General features: G+C 38.6%; 1 protein-coding gene across 1 annotated transcript in view; it reads left to right on the forward strand.

Moving 5' to 3' along the window:
- The first annotated feature begins 910 nt into the window (after nucleotides 1–910).
- LOC120518039 (insulin-like growth factor-binding protein 4) overlaps nucleotides 911–19,713 on the forward strand; it is a 104,683-nt gene continuing 85,880 nt past the window's right edge. The window contains exon 1 of the mRNA XM_039740591.1: nucleotides 911–1,766. Within this exon, the coding sequence (XP_039596525.1) occupies nucleotides 1,427–1,766 (340 nt within the window). The 5' untranslated portion in view covers nucleotides 911–1,426. The remainder of the gene's footprint in view (nucleotides 1,767–19,713) is intronic.

Genomic DNA, 19,713 nt, shown 5'->3' on the forward strand with positions numbered 1-19,713 from the left:
AAGAGACACATATAAACGATTATGATGTATTCTGGTCTGGAAATTTGAAATAGATAAGAATCCAGCTAAATATGTATTAATAATAATAATAGGTTCAGTATTAATGTGTGAAAAAACTGCATTATATGTGTACAAATATATTGAAGCAGACACAGTGGTGTGTGTGAAGATATTGTTATTTATACTATTGGAATGTGGCACATATAAGTGTATTTAGCGCAGGTTACATTTTGTCTGTATGAAGACTTATCTTTACATCTTTTCATTACATCTTGCCTGAAGAAGGGGCCTGAGTTGCCTCGAAAGCTTGCATATTGTAATCTTTTTAGTTAGCCAATAAAAGGTGTCATTTTGCTTGACTTTTCACTAAAGACTTATCTTCAAATAGCATTGTGTGTGTGTTTAACATCACAAAGATACTGTATGTTCCAACAGGTGTGCTCTGTCTGCTTACAGATATATTTATAAAGGAACAGGTTATGTTTTTCACATACATATATGTGTAAAGTGATGCACTGAGTGTGTGTCTGTCAGTGTCTGTTGTGGAGTTTATTTCTGTATGTAGCAACTTCAAGTAGGTGTATCTGGCAGTATGTGGGCAAAAATGTGCAATTTATATGTGTGGAGATGAATATTTAAATACAGATGACATGTGTGAGGCAGTCTGTATATATATGTAGTGTGGCAAACATATGTTTGTAGATGTATATGTGAGCAATGCACACAGGGGTTCAGCCTGTCTGGCTTTGTCTCTCTCTCTCTCTCTCTCACACACACACACACTCTCCCTCCCTCCCTCTCTCTCTCTCTCTCTCTCTCTCACTCACTCTTATGCTTGCTCGCCCGCCTGCCTCATGTCTTCCTTCCCTGCTCCCTGGCTCTTCAACAGGAGAGGGGAGGTGTGGCCAGAGCCCTGTCTGTATAAAGTCCAGGAAGCCTCATTTTTGCAGCTAGTCTAGAGCTTGACTGCCTTCTGTGTGTGTGTGTGTGTGTGTATTAGAGAGACAGAGGAGAGAGAGTTGTCTTTTTGACTGTGAATTAAGGCTGCCTGAGGAGCACCACCTGGACTACGGGGAAGCAAAGAATAAAAGATTTCCATTTTCTCTTCTGCCTTTATTTTGTTTTTGAATTGTGCATGAGAAATAATTCTTGCCAGCTGTCTTCTGGTCTGTTACTACTTTAAGTGTCTAAAGAAGACTTTCTTCTTTTTTCTCCCTTTTGTTTTTGAAAAGAGGTCTCATCGTTGTAACTGTAAATCTTGTAGTGAAGAAGACCCTACTGGTAACATCTGCACAGTGCACCTTGTGCAACATTCATTTTAGCTGATATATTGTTCAGAGGTGGCAGTGGACCTTTTCTTTGCTGAACAACTGGGACTTCTACAGCAGCTTTACACCTGCTCACTTTTGTCAGGAAACCTGGATTCATGCTTGCAATGCCCTCTCCTGGCATCTCAGCGGCGGTGCTCCTGCTCTTGCTAAGCTTGTGCCTGAGTGATGAAGCCATCCGCTGCCCACCCTGCTCTGAGGAGAAGCTGGCACGCTGCAAGGCACCAGTGGGCTGTGAGGAAACCGTAAGGGAACCTGGCTGTGGATGCTGTCCAACCTGTGCCTTAGGGAAGGGCACCCTGTGTGGGGTGTACTCCCCCCGTTGTGGCTCTGGGCTCCGGTGTTTTCCACCCCCTGGGGTGGATAAGCCCCTCCATTCCCTGATGCATGGTCAAGGGATCTGCATGGACCTGGCCGATGTGGCACTGCTTCAGACTGGTAAGTCCTATGACCCAGTTTGCTCTTCTATAATGTTAAGCTACAATGAGGAATATGTAGAAGAATGATAGGCACAGAGCAAGGGACTAATATGGTGGGAGTCGGGGGTGTTGGGTGTACTTCAGTCAGATGGCACTCCCTTTTTCACAGTCGCTTATAGACACAGTTAAGTCTTGCTGCTGCATTTATTCATCACCAGAAGGTGTGGGATAAATTCAAACAAAAGAAATCCATAGTTTTAGCCTGCATGGTTCCATGCAGTTCTTCCTTGCAGGTGGAGAAATCCAGTATTCCACCCCAATGAGCAGATATACATTCATTTTAAACTGTAGGTACCTGTGTGCGCTTAAACTGTTTCATGCTCTTTTGCTCCACTGTGGCTCTGTGTAATTATAACCTGTATTAATGACTTCATTAAGTGGCTGAAACACGACACTGTAACGCCAGTGCTGGGACGCCGCAAGGATTACATAGAAGGAGAATTAAAATATCATTACATCATTGGGCTCTGGGCACTTCAATTCACATACCAATGACTAGCAGCTTGTCCCTGTGGAGAAGCTTTACAGAAACCGGCATGTGCTTTGTTAAATCGAAGGATGGACCAATATGGAGCCCACCACATTTAAGACCACTGTGGTAAATGACATTTGTGCAGGATATAATTCCACTGTGTAGAGGAATACCTGGAATGACTTTGGGGTTGGTAATGGATTATACAATGAGCAGAAGGACTGACCTGTGCTTAATGCAGAAAGGCAGTGCTCCCATCCCATAAGCTGTCCTGGTTTCTTAAAGTATCTTTCACAAGGAGCATAAGAAAGCAATTTTATTTTATATAATAATCTATAACTTGCTGTAGACATTATTTTATATATAGGTTGTTAGAGTGATCATTAATATGTAATCTTAATTCAGCATTCAGTAACTTCTTGTATAGAGAACTATTTAAAATATTTATTTTATATTGTACCTTTCATACTTTCATCCATTTGTGTTTCTGTTTTCTGAATCAGCTTCATTAATATAGGGTTATGCTGAGCCAGCAACTAGTTACACCTTTGTAATGAATATAGACTTTTTCACTACATAAGCCATCAACTAATATACATAAGGTATATTTTAAGATAAACCTTCACAAGATTACATAATGCTGTAGAGCACCTTACACAGAATCCCCTGACAAATAATCTTTATTTCCATAACATCTTTTCTTGGAAAATCTTATGAACATATATTTTTTTGTTTTAATATTGCCTGTTATATGTAGTGGCTAATGCCAAGTAACCTTTATTTTACATAGCAACTTTCATTATAAAGTATTTCACATGATCTGTTTTATATTGTACCTTTATTTCGAATACTATCAACAGTAACTATGAAGTAATGTGTTATCCACAGTAAATACTATTAGACATTCATGGAATCCCTTGACAAATAATCGTTACTTTATGTAGAACACCTTTCCTGGGGAATTATGAATACAGTATTTTATATATACAGTGGCAATTTTCAAAATGCATAGTGTAAATCAGTATTTTTTTTATATAGCAACTTTCATGGTGGGCAGAGCAGTGGTAAAGCAGGTAGTGCTGCAATCTTGTTAATCCAGTGTCTTGTGCCAGGATATTTTCTTTGTGGAGTCTGTACATTTTTCTCGTGTCTGTGTGAGTGTTTATTACACATCTACAAAGAATTGCAGTTTAGGTTAGTTGGCAATTAGAAATTTGCCCCCGTATGAGTGCAAGTTTTGTTATGTGTGAAAAAGGGCCCTTCACTGGATTGGCGGCCTCTCCAGAGTTGTTTCCAGCACTGCTGGGATAGGCTTTGATCCCACTTTGGCCCTAGCATGGAGTAAGTGGGTTTCAAAATGTTATGTAACTTTGATGCCATGGATTTTATTGTGTCTTTATTTACACAGAAACTTCTATTGTGGGTATTACCAACCGATGTATGTTGTAAGATGTTTTCAACATAAACACTATCAGACAGTTAAATCGTGTACAACATATTCAAAAAATTTCAATAAATTAAATGTAAATTTTATAAAGTGTCATTAAAGTGGAGCAAAAATAATAAATCCATATTCAATGTAATTGTAAAAACTTTCAAGATAAACTGTTATCAAATAGTTTTACACAGCATCTTTCTTGAAGATTGCTAGCATTCATTTTTTAATCAATTTCTTCAATTACAAGTTCATGGGGATTCAGAACCTATTCTAATACAATTAGATGTCTCTGGAGGAGACATCTGTCTATTTCTGAGCACACTCACATTCCCATGCTTACTCATATTAGGCTAGTTTAGTTTCCAGTCAAACTAACACGCATTTTTTGGGGATATGTGAGGAAACTGACATACTAGTGAAAGCCCATGCGAACATGAAGAGTATATGCAGAGCCACACAAATTGAGAAACTACGTCCTTGGAGCAGTGAGTCAGGAGCCACAACTATTGATACCTCAAAATACTGACAGCCAATGTTTTTTTATTACATTGAATCTTTCCTGTGGAGCATTATCAAGAATCCTTCACTTTGTAAAGCACTTTTTATAGTGAATATTAGCAATTTAGAGCTCGCATGTCAAACTCACTACCATTGGTGTGCCGCTTCGACTGCCATACGTGCATCTGCGGGCCTCACTGTAACAAATACTATTATACTGTTATACACAGTTACTGTAGCTTTCTTTCCAATACTGAAAACTTTTAAAAAATGTGCCACTTAAAGTTTAAATTTTAAAGAAAAGCAATTTATTTCCATAAATCTACGTACAACAGCGTACAATTAGAGTCTTAGCCTCTTAGCTAGGTCCTTATATAGGAGTCTTACAGTCTGAGATCTATTTCTTTTGTCCCGACACTTGGAATCTCTTGTTAGTAACCAGTTTGTCAATTCAGGCTTTAAATCGTGTGCAGCTGCAACTTTTATGAGGGATGAAAGGTGCTCGATGGTAAGTCTTGAGCGATGTGGGGTTTTGGTAGCTTTCATTAATGAAAGCAATTGCTCACAAAGGTAAGTGGTAACGAACATAGACAGTACTCTTGATGCCAACTTACGGATCTGCACATATGAGGGTGGCAGGTAAGTATACAAGTCTGGCACACCAACTTTGTTCTATTTTGCCTTCAGATTGGAATCTGACTGCAGTTCAATCAATTCCATTTGGATATTCTCAGGCGCATTCTCTACGTTGTAAGAGTATGGTGACGTAAACAGTGCAAATTTCTGTTCGTGTAAACTGAAATCATGAAAATGCTCACTGAATTCAATTGCTCAATAATTCAAGTTGGAAAACAAATCCTCCAAAAATCAAATTTCACTTTACTAAGTTTACTTCAAAGTTTATATTGTAAAATAAGCCAATATGCAAAAAGCCCCCTGACCTGCACTAATTTTACAATCTCAAAATCACAAAAATTTGTTAATAAACAACTCATCAACTTCTCGCGTCTACTTCAGATCTTCAGCTGTAGTCTGCACTAAATGTTCATTACAATACTGGCACAAAATTACATAAAACTAGAGCAAAAAAAGTGAAAATATCCATCCATCCTCTTCCGCTTATCCGAGATTGGGTTGCAGGGGCAGCAGCTTGAGCAGAGATGCCCAGACTTCCCTCTCCACGGCCACTTCTACTAGCTCTTCCGGGGGAATCCCAAAGCATTCCCAGGCCAGCCGAGAGACATAGTCCCTCCAGAGTGTCCTGGGTCTTCCCTGGGGCCTCCTCCCGGTTAGACGTGCGCGGAACACCTCACCAGGGAGGCATCCAGGAGGCATCCTGATCAGATGTCCCAGCTACCTCATCTGACTCATCTCGATGCGGAGGAGCAGCGGCTCTACTCTGAGTTCCTCCTGATGACTGAGCTTCTCGCCCTATCTTTAAGGGAAAGCCCAGATACCCTGTGAAGGAAACTCATTTCAGCCGCTTGTATTTGTGATCTCGTTCTTTCGGTCACTACTCACAGCTCATGACCATAGGTGAGGGTCGGAATGTAGATCGACTGGTAAATTGAGAGCTTTGCCTTATGGCTCAGCTCCTTTTTCACCACGACAGACCGATGCAGAGCCTGCATCACTGCAGACGCCGCACCAATCCACCTGTCGATCTCCCGCTGCATTACATGAAAATATGTGAACTATTACTACTCGTGATGGTCAGTTCTGCCCAGTGGCCAGTCTCAGCAGATTAGCCAGTAGTGTATCCTGCCAGGATGCTGCAGCCTAGCACTTCAGTTGCGACGTCGCGGCTCATTAACTTTGGTTAAGGCTCATTGCGGGTCGGGGGGTGGTGTCGAGGGCTTGGGGCAGTGTCATGCCTAGGGTATCAAGGAGTTGATGCCGCAGCTGCAACTATACTAGCAGATGATGTTTCTGGTACCATAATGCCATGGGAAAATGTGGTTTTGTCAGAAGGCGGAAGTAAGAAAAGTCAATAAGTTACGCCGAAGATGCAGAATGATTCAATCACAAATAATAGTAATCATTTTGTACAAGTTTAGTGCTAACTAGGATCTGTCTTGCGGGCCGCAGGCTGCGTGTTTGACATGCCTGATTTTGAATATTTTGATGTATTTGATAGTCAACACTTTTCACAGAGAATATTTTTACTTCTAACATGAAAATAATATTTATATTTTATAATAATATCTAAATTGTATATTCCACCAAAGACACAATAATGCAGTGTACACTCACCTAAAGGATTATTAGGAACACCATACTAATACGGTGTTTGACCCCCTTTTGCCTTCAGAACTGCCTTAATTCTACGTGGCATTGATTCAACAAGGTGCTGAAAGCATTCTTTAGAAATGTTGGCCCATATTGATAGGATAGCATCTTGCAGTTGATGGAGATTTGTGGGATGCACATCCAGGGCACGAAGCTCCCGTTCCACCACATCCCAAAGATGCTCTATTGGGTTGAGATCTGGTGACTGTGGGGGCCATTTTAGTACAGTGAACTCATTGTCATGTTCAAGAAATCAATTTGAAATGATTCGAGCTTTGTGACATGGTGCATTATCCTGCTGGAAGTAGCCATCAGAGGATGGGTACATGGTGGTCATGAAGGGATGGACATGGTCAGAAACAATGCTCAGGTAGCCGGTGGCATTTAAACGATGCCCAATTGGCACTAAGGGGCCTAAAATGTGCCAAGAAAACATCCCCCACACCATTACACCACCACCACCAGCCTGCACAGTGGTAACAAGGCATGATGGATCCATGTTCTCATTCTGTTTACGCCAAATTCTGACTCTACCATTTGAATGTCTCAACAGAAATTGAGACTCATCAGACCAGGCAACATTTTTCCAGTCTTCAACTGTCCAATTTTGGTGAGCTTGTGCCAATTGTTGCCTCTTTTTACTATTTGTAGTGGAGATGAGTGGTACCCGGTGGGGTCTTCTGCTGTTGTAGCCCATCCACCTCAAGGTTGTGCATGTTGTGGCTTCACAAATGCTTTGCTGCATACCTCGGTTGTAACGAGTGGTTATTTCAGTCAAAGTTGCTCTTCTATCAGCTTGAATCAGTTGGCCCATTCTCCTCTGACCTCTAGCATCAACAAGGCATTTTCGCCCACAGGACTGCCACATACTGGATGTTTTTCCCTTTTCACACCATTCTTTGTAAACCCTAGAAATGGTTGTGCATGAAAATCCCAGTAACTGAGCAGATTGTGAAATACCCAGTCCGGCCTGTCTGACACCAACAACCATGCCACGCTCAAAATTGCTTAAATCACCTTTCTTTCCCATTCTGACATTCAGTTTGGAGTTCAGGAGATTGTCTTGACCAGGACCACACCCCTAAATGCATTGAAGCAACTGGCATGTGATTGGTTGATTAGATAATTGCATTAATGAGAAATTGAACAGGTGTTCCTAATAATCCTTTAGGTGAGTGTATATTGTGTAGCACATTTCAAGGTTGACCAAGTCAGGTGCAAGTATAACCAATTTCTGTTCTTTTGGCCAGCACTTTGACACACAAGACTTAACCACTGGGCTTCCAGGCTCTGAACTCAGGTCCAAACCCTGAGTGGAGTATGGATAGCATGTATGTCACCCTGTCAGTGCAAGTGACTTATCTGCCTTCTAACTGCAAGGGTGTCTTCACTTTGGAGTGAACTTGTTCCATTTGAGCCCCACTGAAACATCTTTCCTTTTTGAATATTATCAATAAGTATTTTATATATGCTCCTTCAATGTAAACGCAATCAATTGGCATGTAATATCTTGATTATCATGCCATACCATTTTCGAAGCCTGCTTAACCCTGAACTAAGTTGTGGAACACTGAAGCCTGTCCCAGCAACCATAGGGTGCAAGCCAGGAACAAACCCCCTAGACAGGGTGCTAATACATTGCAGGGTGACACACACACACACTAGGGACAATTTGGTGTTGCAAATTCACTTAATCTGAACATCTTTGGACTTGGGAGTGGAAACTGATGCAAATGAAGGAAGCCCACTCAGTCACAGGGAGAACATGCAAACTCCACACAGGGAGGACCTGGGAAGTCAATTCTGGTCTCATTACTGTGAGGCAGCAGCATTACCACTGTTCCACCCTTATGATTTTCATATTAAATATGTTTCCCAAAACAATGCACATTTTAGCAGTACTTTTATCAATCCCAGGGAGGCTAAGAAAGCTGCATTGGATAACAACCTACATCATTAGTGGGGCTTGAACCTGCAGCGTGACAGTTTCCACTGTAATGCGTTGCCATTAGGCCACACTTGCTTGCTTCATCAAACACTTTCCAAAGCAATAAATAAAGTATATTATAATAGAAAATAAAAAAGCCACAAACTCACAGGAATGACAATAGCTTATTGTAAAGCACCAGAATTTTGGGGGGCTGGGTGGAGAGGATCTTATACAGAGAACATGCATATGGTGAAGTGGCAATGTTGTGTCAGCAGAAAGTAAAATCAAGAGAGCTGTAGTATGGCATGAATGTTGAAATATCTGTTCCAACCCCCAACCCCTATAATTCAGGAAGCTGAGAGTATTTAAATCCATATTTCTGCTGTATGCCCCATGCAGCTTCAAGTTATCTGCCTTGATGGTTACATCACACTTTATCAAAGAAGCCAGTATTTATCATACCTGCTCTTCTATGTGGATGTGCCCACTGGGCCATGTCTAATCAAACTCTGTGGTTAGAGCTCAGTAATTATTTTGTAAGAGAACGAAAATTGAGAGCATGAGGGAAGTGCAAAGTCATGCTTTTGTGAATACAGCCTGAATTCAATCAGCCATCAAAAAAGCTGGAAGCCTTTTCATTTCAACAAATGGATGACTTTAAAAAATAATTATCCAAAGAAGGCCTCCTCTGGTTTCATGGGAGCCTGCAGCCCTGATCTGGAGGCTCTTTCACCCGCAGCTAGAAAGCTGGAATTTTAAAGTGAGTTGCAAACAATGTCTCTTTCGGCGTTGCCTGGAAGATTGTGTCTGTCAGAGCTGCGTTCCTACAGCTTGCCCATTAATTCAGAGAATCAAGCAGATTTCCAGCACTCCTAGGGTGAGCTAAATCAATGCCTAACAAAATAAAATGTGCGGGGAACAGACTGAATGGCCTGGAGGATGGGCTGTCTGGCTCACATGTAATGTTCTCTGTTCCTGAGTCACTGATGAACTTGACAAGTCTTGAATTTAAGTTGGAGACAGATAAGTGTTCAAAAATTACAATATAACAGCATTGTATAAATGTTTGAGGACACAAAGTATTGGTGCTTGTCAGTTATCAGGTTCTAAAATCTGGAAGTTTTTTTGGACCCATTTTTATGTTTGGTTAGTTAGCAACTTTTAAATCCCTGTTTTTAATCAGGCCTGTGTGGCTGGAGACATGACTATTACTTTATTTTGAGAGAGCCTGAGTGCTGCTATATCATGGATTCTACTATATTCAAGTCTTTGTGGAGTTTTCATGTTTTCTCTGTGTCAGAGTGAGTTTTTCTCCCTCATCCAAAAATCAATGTGTTAGGTTAATCAGCTATTTTAAATAGACAATGTATGTATATGATTGGGTGCAATTATTGATCATCCTTAATATTATTAAGTACACCTTAGCTTTATATAGTAAGTGGTGGTGTGGTGGTAGTTTTTGCTGCTGTCATACAGCTCCAGAGTCCAGCCTAGGTGTTACCTATTTGGAGTTTGCATGCTTTCCCCATGTCATCTGCCATGTGTTATTTCCTTCTTGTTTTCCTTTCACAACCAAAAGACATGCAGGCTAGGTTGACTGACACCTATCTGAGCAATCCTGCGTTGATTCTAACCTTGCACCCAGGCTGCCACTGGTTATTCATGGACCTTAAATAAGCAGGCTAGAAAAGGGGAAAATTATGGGTTGTACATCACCTGATACTGTCATGACAAGCCATTCTGCATTTGTTGTTGAGTAATTTCTTAAAGGGTTAACTAAAAAATTTTCAACTAAATGTATTTCATTAGGACATTCTGATCTTAATTCTCTTCCAACAATTAAAATGAAATATAGCAAAGATAAGACATGAACTGAGTTTTAAGAATTAAGTTAAAGTGCCTATGTTACTAAGAATGGGTGGTGGAGAAACCATGGCTCAGTGGTAGGTATAAAACATTTTTTTGTTGATTATAATAATGTAATTTTACTTATTCACAACTCACACAATTCTATCATTCCTATCATCGTTATTAAATTTTACGTATTATAATTTATTGGACATTTCTAAATGTTGCTTAGTAGGAATGAAGTTTAATAAAAACAATAATAATTTAGTAGAAGCTTTTATCCAAATCTGCTTAATCTAATTCAGGGTTGTGGGGTTTGATTCCAACCTGGCAGTAATGGGTGCAAGACATGAAACAACTCCAGTCAATCTGAGGGCCCAGGTTATCACTATGACAAATGGAAATTTGGAATTCACACAGTGAGAAAGTTGTTTAACAATTAATGAATTTAGTCTAGCTGCTGATATCCATATTGAGAGCATGTACCACATTGCATTGTATAGATGTGCACCTTAAAACTCACCTGAATATCAGTAGATTAAGGACAGAATAATATGAAAGCACATACTGTTTTAAAATCTCAGCAAAGGTATCAGTTTGTTCATTGTACACACTACTTTCAGCATTAATTAATTCACTCGTAGCAAAAGTTTAGGCTGAATTCCTTTTTTAGATTCTGCACTTGGTATCTTAGTGAGATACTAAGAATTATTAAACAAGAATATGTATGTGTACACTTAATTATGTGAGACTACATGCAAGTGACTACTAGCATAAAGCATTCAGACCACACTGCCTATGTGTGTGGGAGTATTAAGTAAGGTCCCATTTTGGGCCTGTATATATTTTACAGTTAAGTGCTTCCTAATATCAGATGGACCACCATTTACAGGAAAAAGTTTGTGAAGGCGGTTCCTGGGCCAGACTTAATTATACAAAATGAAAGAATCACTTTAAATGTTCACATCAACAAACATTGTATACTGTCACAAACTCAAACAAGAGCCATAGCAAGGTTTGGGGCAGCCACCCTTATATTGTTTTCCTAGCTGCAACATTGCAAACAATTGATAGCACTGATGTGCACAAACCTGAGTCCAAAACAGAACTGAGGGGATAGGGGAAAGGTGGAGGCATTTAAAGATCAGTATAGGAAGTGACGTCAAAGGGGCCGGGACCGGAAGGATCTTCAGCCCATAGGCTTGGTCCCGGAAATGACATCAAAGGGGCCAGAACCGGAAAAGTCTTCCTCCGTAGGTTCAGACCCGGAAGTGACTTCAACAGGGCCAGGTGGAATTTCCCGTGAATGGTCTGCAGAAAAGCGAGAAAAAGTATCTGTGCACTCTGCCACATCCCAGTCTGATTTGGAATTGCCCTCATTCAAGCCCTTTAGCTGCCTACCATGCACACGTGTGTGACAACACATAAATTCAAAAGAAAAGAGTTGTTATGTCAAGTTGGCAGATGACACCAAAATTGGAAGGACAGAATTGTTATGGAAACAAATGTAAATAATTGTGTTTTTCTCATTTCTCCAGAGCCTTAATTAAATGTCATGTAAATCATGTGTTGCAAGCATGATTAATGCTGACTTAAAAGAATCAGACTTTGAAATGACGTTAGGGGTTTACATTGACTTTTAGCATTATCACCTTGTAGTCAATGAATAGCAGCTATAAATAAAAAGGTAATAAAAAGTCATAATATATGATGAAAAGTGATTCTATGCCCAAATTGCACAACACATCAATAAGGTTACATGGTGAGAACTTTGTGTAATTTTTGTGAAGAGCAGTATGAACTGTAATAAGAGGGGCAAACAAAGAAAAGAAGAATGTGTAAGTACTCTGTCAGGCTGAGGTAATCAAACACCCGCCCCATGTGACAGGAAAAACTACATGCAGAACTAATCCATGTCCTTTTCATCCAAGTTTATGGGGTGTGGAGAGTATCCTAGCAAAATCTAATGCAAGGCAGTAATCAGATGTAGGGAACTTCTTGAGGACTCTAAAATGATCAGAAATAAAGTTGATCCGGCATTGCATTAATCCAGAACTGCATTAATATGGATATTTTACTGAGACTAAGGGCTAGTGCATACAAGATAAAGTACCTTTTTATGCAGGGTGCCATTGCACTGAAACAAACTGCCGAATCTTGAAGCTGAAGGGGAGATACCAAACTTTCTAGACTGACTAAGCCTGATGTTGAAATAATACATGTACATAGAGTAGCTATTAATCCACCAAATGAGCGTGATGGAATGAACGGATTGGTCTCATTTGTCAGAGAAGCCAGCTTTGATGACAAGTATGTGACAGATGGAGTACAATGTGCTTTTGCATGAGAAGATGCAACCATGTTACTGAGATAACTTATGACAACAAACAAACAAAACAGTAGCGGGTGGAGGGCAGGGCATAGTGACACTCGATCAAATTTATCTTTGTGTAAATCATCTAAGCTCCACAGTGTTCAGGTCAAATAACCTGAAGCCTGTGGTGATGAAATGAGAACACTGGTCATAGCTGACAGCTCAGATGTAATCCATATGAAGATAATTGAAAACAGTAATAACATCTGACTTTCAATAGTTCAGATGTCATCCAAGGCAACAGTTCTTTAGTTAAGAACTGAGTTTGGCTTTAAAATTGACAGTACAGTGTTTTGACACCTTGAGAACTTGAAATACTTTTGTGAGTGTGAAAGTGCCATAATTACTGTATTTTACTATAGTTAATGCATTTCTCATGGAATATTACCAGGGACCAGTTTATCTATAAGGGCACCTGTTGAATATTGGATGTGTGCTCAGCTAAAACAGATGTTAGAGAGTACAAGTAGTTAATAAATGTTTCCCTCTAAAAATTTACTTTTAGTATGGCACATTTTGCAATTAGTGGCCAGCAAGTGCTTTTCAAATCAGTGTATACACAATTATATACAAACATATAATTACGGCTCTGGAGAAAGGAGGAAAACACAAGTTCACCTACACTAGCCTGAGCCTTATAATCTTTCTTCAGGTAAGCAGTCTTTGCTTATGATATCCAAAATTACTTAGTCTGTTTAGGCAGCATCAGGTGTAATTCAAGAAAATGCATTAAGCTCATTTTTATAACCTGAAATAGCAGAAATATTAGAAAAGAAGGAACAATAATTCAAATACCCATGTCTGTTCACACCAATACAATATAAATTTGCCAACGCACATGTTTAAAATTAAAACCCACAAAGTTATAGGAAAAGTGTGTGAACTCTTCAGCCTGCCTGGTACAAGATTGGAACCCATAACCTCAGCACTACTAACCTTCATGTTACATGTATTAATATGTCCTTGACAGATTATATCTAATCTCTATATATATAAAATCCAATGTCTGCCTGTCTGCTTTTCATGGGAGAACTACTTAACGGATTTAGATCGTATTTTTTTCTATAATTTGCTTCAACATTCCAGTTGATTTTGTGACTTCTCTCATCACGCAAAGTATCATAGTTCGTTTGTGGTACCGATTTATTTGACTGAATCCGAGAGAGAGGCTCTGGGCCGAGGGGAGGGGGACGGGACCCATCTGACTCACATGCTAGCCTCAGAGCGTAACCTTAACTCCACTCAGCGAACGAGAGAACTACTTAATGGGTTTAGATTGGGGTTTTTTCTATAAGTTACTTGAACATTCCAGTTGATTTTGCGACTTCTCTTATCGCGCTAAGTATCATAGTTCACTTGCAGGAGTGATATGTTCACGTTAATCTGAGACAGAGGTTGCAAGCCAAGGGGAGTGGGAAGCGTGACATCCGGGGTGGGGAGTCCGTCTAACTTGCCTCCGCTTAGCTAGCGATACCTGTTTTGTTTATTGATTTTTAAAGTATGTCTTGTTTCACTACTACGTGGGTGAAGCAGCGGGGGAAGGCTAGTAGTTAATATAATGCTAATGCCTGTGTGTGTGTCCAGTCATTTTGAGCAATCTGATTGGTCAATTTGTGTTTAGTGGATCAGTAATAGGGATGATGACACAGTACATTCGAGATGTGAACTTCAATTCCTGATTGTGCCAATTTTTTTTAAATTATTTTTATATAAAGGCGGATAGTGTACCAATTGACATTGGGTTGCTAAATACTAACAAGGCACACATTGAATCACCTGAGTATGTGCAAGAATACAAATAATGTTTTCATAGTTGGTAATGGAGGCCCTTCTAAAATTAGTGTTTGTCAAAAAGACAAGAAAGCAGGCTTTATGGGAATTTGAACAAGATAGGTTCAGGCACACAAGGATACTTAGGAAAGACGTAGAAGGAATGCTAAAAGTGCATGTAGGGCAAGAGATATTAAATATGAAATAGTTTTTAAATATATTCTTTTACATGTTTTCAGCAGGTAATGCAGCTAGTATTTATATAATAATAAAGTGAAAGAATGAATATTTTTGTATTGAATAATGATGTGACACCATCACCCAACGTTTCAGAAGTGTGACTGTAGCTTCTCAGGAATCAATTAGCAAACTCTGCTGTTTATCTAATATTTAATGTGTTGCACAAACTCCTCTTTTTGTAATCTTGGATATTTATATGGTTGAGGCCATTTAGTTGACTCTCATTTATCACCCTTTTGCATTATTACCTCTGACCTGATCTCTACCACCTCAATTATAGTGCATCTCTTCTTCAGTCATTTTCTTCAATTTTCTTGAGCAATACCTCTTATTTATTGTTGCCTGGGTATAGTAATTATTCACAATTAAATCATTTTTAATTAAATAAATTATATGCATTCTTGTAATCTCAATATCAGTTGCATGGATTTTGATTTGGTGAAGCTCATGTGAATGAAACCATAACATGCTATACCATCTTGTAAACCCGCTTAATCCTGAGCAAGGAAATAGGGCTACAAATGAAACATCAGTGTGAAAATATAACATAAGGACAATAATTATCATTCCTCAGTACCATCCCAAACAACCAATTCCACACAATCGCACATAGAAATATTCATTGCATTCATGTGGAAGACTCTGAAGTTCAATGGGTTATGCAGCTCAGTGGGACTCATTGGTCTTGTTTTTTTTAATTTGATTTAAGAGTAGATGCTGCTGTTAAATCAGTGCATGTGTTTTTCATGCCTTTACTTGTAATATTTTCACCTTTCATACCCTTTGTCATTTGATTTATCCTCATCTGCAACACTGGTCTCAGTATATTGGTCAATCTGCTTAATTCTTGTGTCTGTATGACTCTGTTGTCCCACAGAAGTGAATCATCATCTAAACCAGTGGTTCTCAAAGTGTTTCAGACAGAAGATCACTACAGTATTCCCAAAGTCAAAGAAACAGTGGACCACTTACGATGAAAAGACATTTAACATAAATTCCACATTTTTGTTTTTTATATATTTATATGTTAAATGCTAATATTTAAACCCAACATTATTAGAGTTATATTTCAAAGTCACTTTCAACCAATGATCCGTAGAGCCTTTGGCCTTACTTATCATGTAGTGGTAGGCAAAGTATTGACACAGCAGAAATTCAGTCGCTTGGAAGGCTTGACAAACAGGGTAGTTCAATGATGCAGTGTTCATGCTATTGATATAGATTAGTAAACATGGGTTTAATGACCCAACATGCTTGTTTAAAAATTGTGTAAATGCATAACAGACTAACATATATGAGCAATTTGAACAGATTTTCAGATGTGATGACTGCCTTCTTGTGAATCACTTCACTCATGCTTTGATGAGCACTGATCTAAGCAACACCACTTCTCTCTCTTTGCTTTTCAATATTAAGTCCTTCATCTTTACTTACCCCCGAGGGTAAAACCTGCTGGGCAAATGTAATTGCCTCACGTGAAGTAGGGAAGCCATGCAGTTTGCTGAACATTCCCTTAGTTCTTATAGGTAGGTCACCTAATTTTCTTTTCATCAAAAGTCATAATTATCAATATGAGGTTTCAGGTTGGAGTTCAGGAGGTGACGATTCAGCAGTGGGTACTTTCCAAACCCATTGTCCGGATGTGGGAAGAGTATTAATCATGTCACCTCATGCATCATTTTTAATATACCGTAGACATAGAAGATCACAAGCCTTACTAAAGTCTCCAGAGGTTTTAATTTTGAGAATCAAACCGCATCTGAAAAAAATCAATAAAGAGTGTTTTTCCTTCTGCCAACATCTTTGAAGCTTTGGCCCAGTCTCCTTTCTCTTTTAACTTGCCTTAATTCTCTCAGACTTTCTACTGCAATATTCCTTCTTTTTAATTGTGGGGCAGGACGCTGATGTCATCTGTCATTAGCACCCTCTTGGAGAGCAGCCTGTTAGTGTTGCCCAGCTAGTATTTAGTTATGCGTGGGAAGTGTGATGTGATGTTTAACAACGTGGCCAATGATGAGGGTCCCAGCACACTGAGGTGATTCAAGTGCTTAGCCAGCGTGGGAGGTGCTGGCACACATCTTACAAAAAGCCGAAGCACGATCTTCTCATGAAAACGTCTCTTCCAAAACTTCACAGCTCATAATGCTTAGCACCATTTTGCTGTCTGTGTCTTGATTTCAAAAAAGCCATTAAATGAGAATATGTATGACAGGTTTTTGGCTGCTCTCTGGGGTAGTCCACAAATCCCTTTCCTTTGCTCTTTACTGTTACCTCATTTCTTCACATGTAATCCATCTTCACTTCCTTTAGCCCATCTTGGTCCATCTCCTCAATTTCAACCAAATATATGTCTTCGTAGCCTCTAACTTCAAGTGGACCATACTTTGTCACCTTCATTCTCCTTAGAGTCATCTCTTCACTCTGGACTTGTTCAATGACACCAAAACATCTATCCAAACGCTCTCATTCCAATCACTTATATGAGCAATGCTGGCTCACTTGGATGGAGAGATGTGTAAATGTGAGGACACATGCAATGGGCCAATGGTCAGCTCTATTAGAATTTCATGCAAGTAATTCATCAGTCCAATTGATTAATCAATCTTTATTTTGAAATATATAGTGCTAATTATAGAACTCAACATGGCAAGGTGCCCTAAAAACCAAAGAAACTGGATTAAACAGATCCTTTACAGTTTCCTTTTTTTATCTCTTTATTGTGGTCAGTTTGTTTCAGCAAGAAATTATATCTGTTGATAATGAAGCAGAATGTAGCTGCCTGGAGATTTAGAACATTTATGCTGTGTTAGACAATAAGTATTTGGTTTTGTTTTTTTATATAGTGCTTTCTGTGCAGGCCAGGCATGTGGGCTGCATATATGATTTACAATAATAATATCCTTTTTTCCTGACAGCACATATACCATTTCAGTTATAGGGAATCATGTCCTACTCATTAGGCAATGGACACAGGGAACCAGCCTTTCAGGAAACACCAGTCCAGCACAGGTCTCACTTATTCACTATGGCCAACTAACCTAACCTACATGTAGACAGAAATAAGAGTATCCAGGGAAAATTCAATACTGTCAGTGTCTATGTCAGGATTAGAATGCAGATCATGGTTGGATTCACTGGCAAGTAGGTCTTGTGTGTCGTGATGGGCTGGTATATGCTGGTATAGAGATGCTGGTATAAGCCCTTACTTCCCAACTTTGTATTGAAAGTAGTAGGATAACAAACCTTGGAAAAAAAAATTCAAACATTAATAATGTATACTTTAGAGTAAGAGTTCCCAAACTTTTTTCGGCCGCAGACCCCTTTACCAAAAACTTTAGTAAAACCATCGACCCCCTAGTCATTTACTTTACTTACTCAAATTAATAAATTGTACAGTACTCGATATTAAATATTTCACTAGATATCAAACTTTTCATCTTAATTAGTTGTAATTAATGATTGAAAAAGATAAAAGGACTATGGAATATGGCATTATCTTGTGCAACATTTAATATCGAAACCTGCACTAACGAAAATTAAATCAAAAAAATACGAGCAGAGTTTTTTTACATTTTTGACATTTATGAAATAAATATGTAAATTCAAAATAAGTACAAATAGTCCAAGCTGTACCGTCTGCATTTCTTTTTTGGTTCAGTCATATTATCTGAGGAAATAAAAACTTTTATTAACAATTTCGACAGCCCCTGTGATAAAAAAAACAATAAAGTATGTACTTACTTGAAACAGAAGATTTTTGTTCAAACTCGAATAAATATACTGTGTCCTCTGATTTTCTTTTTTGTAGTACTGCTCCTCAATAAATAATTATATTCAAAGTTCAAATCATAAATAAGTACATGGCACATCAAACAAACCAATTTATAGTGTTTTATGAAAGCATGACCGTACAAGACTGATAGATTCTGCTAATATCGAATATCCATCGTCTCGTCCCATCGCGAGCAAGTGCGGACATGCAATGTTTTTTCATGCCCACACTTGCCTTGATACGTTCGATAACACAATGCACAGACATGTTTGTGCTACATGTATTTTCATGCATTCTTACGTGTGACTCTTTTACTGACACATTTTACCTTTTTGATCGGTATGTAATGTGTTTTTATCAAAAAAGTGTTTTTTTGAATTATTTTACTTCTTAATTAGGTACCTATTGGAATCATAGATATTTTGAAATAACAAAGAAATAGCAGTAGTAAGGGGGTCTATTTTTGTTGTCGTCAACCCCCAAATTTTTTTATTGAAACTATCGACCCCTAGAAAGTTGAGATCGACCCCAGGGGGTCGATATCGACCACTTTGGGAATTCAATACAATAAAGCACCCTGTCCATCATTACATTTGCATTGTACCCTTGTGTGACTTATAAAGAAATAGCAGAATACCCGCGCTTCGCAGCGGAGAAGTAGTGTGTTAAAGAAGGTACGAAAAAGAAAAGGAAAAATTTTAAAAATAACGTAACATGATTGTTAATGTAATTGTTTTGTCATTGATATGAGTGTTGTTCTCATATCTATCTATATATCTATCTATCTATCTATATATATATATATATATATATATATAGCAAAATACCCGCGCTTGGCAGCGTAGAAGTAGTGTGTTAAAGAAGGAAAGAGAAAGAAAAGGAAACATTTTGAAAATAACGTAACATGATTGTCAATGTAATTGTTTTGTGTATTTGGTGGCAGCGTCACAAAGTTATTTTCGTCTAGCTGCATCAGAAAATGTACCACGCGTCTGACACGCCTCCTTTTTACTGTTTTATCACAGCTTGGATTGCTGCTGTCATATACACACACACACACACACATACACATACATACACACATACATACATACACACATATATATATATACACACACATACATACATACACACACACAAATTATATATATGTGTGTATGTATGTATGTGTATATATATATATATATATATATATATATATATATATATATATATATATATATATATATATATATATATATATATATATATATATATAATCTAGATAGGTGTGTG

This window comes from Polypterus senegalus, chromosome 17 (genome assembly GCF_016835505.1).
Source record: "Polypterus senegalus isolate Bchr_013 chromosome 17, ASM1683550v1, whole genome shotgun sequence".
Lineage (NCBI taxonomy): Eukaryota > Metazoa > Chordata > Cladistia > Polypteriformes > Polypteridae > Polypterus > Polypterus senegalus.